The sequence below is a fragment of the Myotis lucifugus genome, unplaced genomic scaffold (genome assembly GCF_000147115.1).
Source record: "Myotis lucifugus unplaced genomic scaffold, Myoluc2.0 scaffold_119, whole genome shotgun sequence".
NCBI classification, from domain to species: Eukaryota; Metazoa; Chordata; class Mammalia; order Chiroptera; family Vespertilionidae; genus Myotis; species Myotis lucifugus.
Genome location: NW_005871167.1, coordinates 2,852,216 through 2,853,559, shown reverse-complemented (window position 1 = coordinate 2,853,559; position 1,344 = coordinate 2,852,216). Strand labels below are relative to the sequence as shown.

At 61.9% G+C, this 1,344-nt stretch overlaps 1 protein-coding gene across 4 annotated transcripts in view; it reads right to left on the bottom strand.

Moving 5' to 3' along the window:
• The window catches only part of NACA (nascent polypeptide-associated complex alpha subunit), a 13,980-nt gene extending 12,636 nt beyond the window's left edge, over positions 1-1,344 (bottom strand). The window contains exons 1-2 of one of the 4 annotated variants that reach the window (XM_006093613.3): positions 1,215-1,344; positions 265-336 (exon numbers count right to left, since the gene is read on the bottom strand). In XM_006093613.3, coding sequence (XP_006093675.1) covers positions 265-334 — 70 coding nt within the window. In that variant the 5' untranslated portion in view covers positions 335-336; positions 1,215-1,344. The other 3 variants (XM_006093614.3, XM_023757958.1, XM_006093615.2) reach the window with 3 other exon arrangements.

The window sequence follows — 1,344 nt, the reverse complement described above, 5'->3', positions numbered from 1 at the left end:
CCCCACCTACAGAACAGGCCAGGGGGCTTTCCACGTTCTTGAATCTTAAATATACGGTTTTCACCCCACTCCCAAACGAAGCCCCTTCCAAGGACAGCAGTTAATATCCTGGACGCTCATCCCCGACAGAGCTACAGCCTCACCGTCTCTAATGAGAGACAACTCTGAAAGACAGAGGGGCATTCTCTTTGTCGCTGCACCCACCGAATGGCTTTAGGGTCCATCTCACCATCTGTCATCGGCGCGGGGACTAGGGGGTCCTACCTGTCTCAGCCTGGGGCTGTGGCAACTCCTGCTCCGTAGCAGGGACGGTTTCTGTGGCTTCGCCGGGCATTTCTGAAGGAAGTAAAAAGGAGGCCTGAATTGACCGGGATCGTTCTGCTGCCCCCAACCCCGAGGCAGGTATTTTTCAAAAACTGCAGAAAACCGCGGCGCAAAATCATCACGAGGGTGTTTGGGGACAACCCTCCCCAAAGGAGCTGGCAAGAGCCGGGAAGTGTGACGTGACCCGCACATCGCTAACCCGGCGAGTCGCCCCTTCTTCCCCGCTCCCCTCCACTCCGCGGAGGGCGGCCTTCCCGGTCCCCGGGGGCTCGTCTGATTCCCCGTTTCCAACCCCACCCCCCACACGGCGGCCATCGCCACTGCGTTCGCACCCCGAGAGGGAGGCTCCGGCCCGGCTCCGGTCGCGGGGCACGGCAGACGCTCCTATGAACCACCCCTCTCCCCCCGTTCACGCCGCCCGGGCTGGACCTCCAGGTCTCCGTGTGCCGACTTTCGGGAATCAAGAGGGAAAAGAGGGAGCCTTAGCCCCAAACACTCGTCACAATAAGAACGACGTGTGTGAGTGTGCGGAGGGGGAGGGGGCGGACTTCCAAGGCCGTGACCCCTTCACCTCCTACGGGTGATCCTGAAGCCGTTCCCAGCAGCAGACACACTTCGCCTCTGCCCCCAACACCGCAAAGGCTCCCACCGCGCCAGCCCCGGACTAACAGCGCGGCCCGCGGCACTCCTGCCCGGCTTTTGCCAGGACACCAATCGCGGACCCCATTTTGTCCGGAGACACCAAAGCCACAATTCCCAGGGTCGAGTAGGAACCGGGGGGGCGCCACATAAAGCCTCTAACTCTCTTTAGGTCTCAGGCCCCCGGGGTGGCTTAGGCCGCGAGAAAGGCGGATGGTTGCGGATAGAGTAACAGCGAGGACACAACTTACTGTGCGGGGAACGCGGAACCAAGATGGCGGCAGAAAGAGAGCGAGCGACAGCGTGACCCACGCCTGTTGCAGGAGGAAGCCAGGCGGAGGGGGAGGGACTAGAGATCGCTTCCGGGTCAGGAGCGGCAGC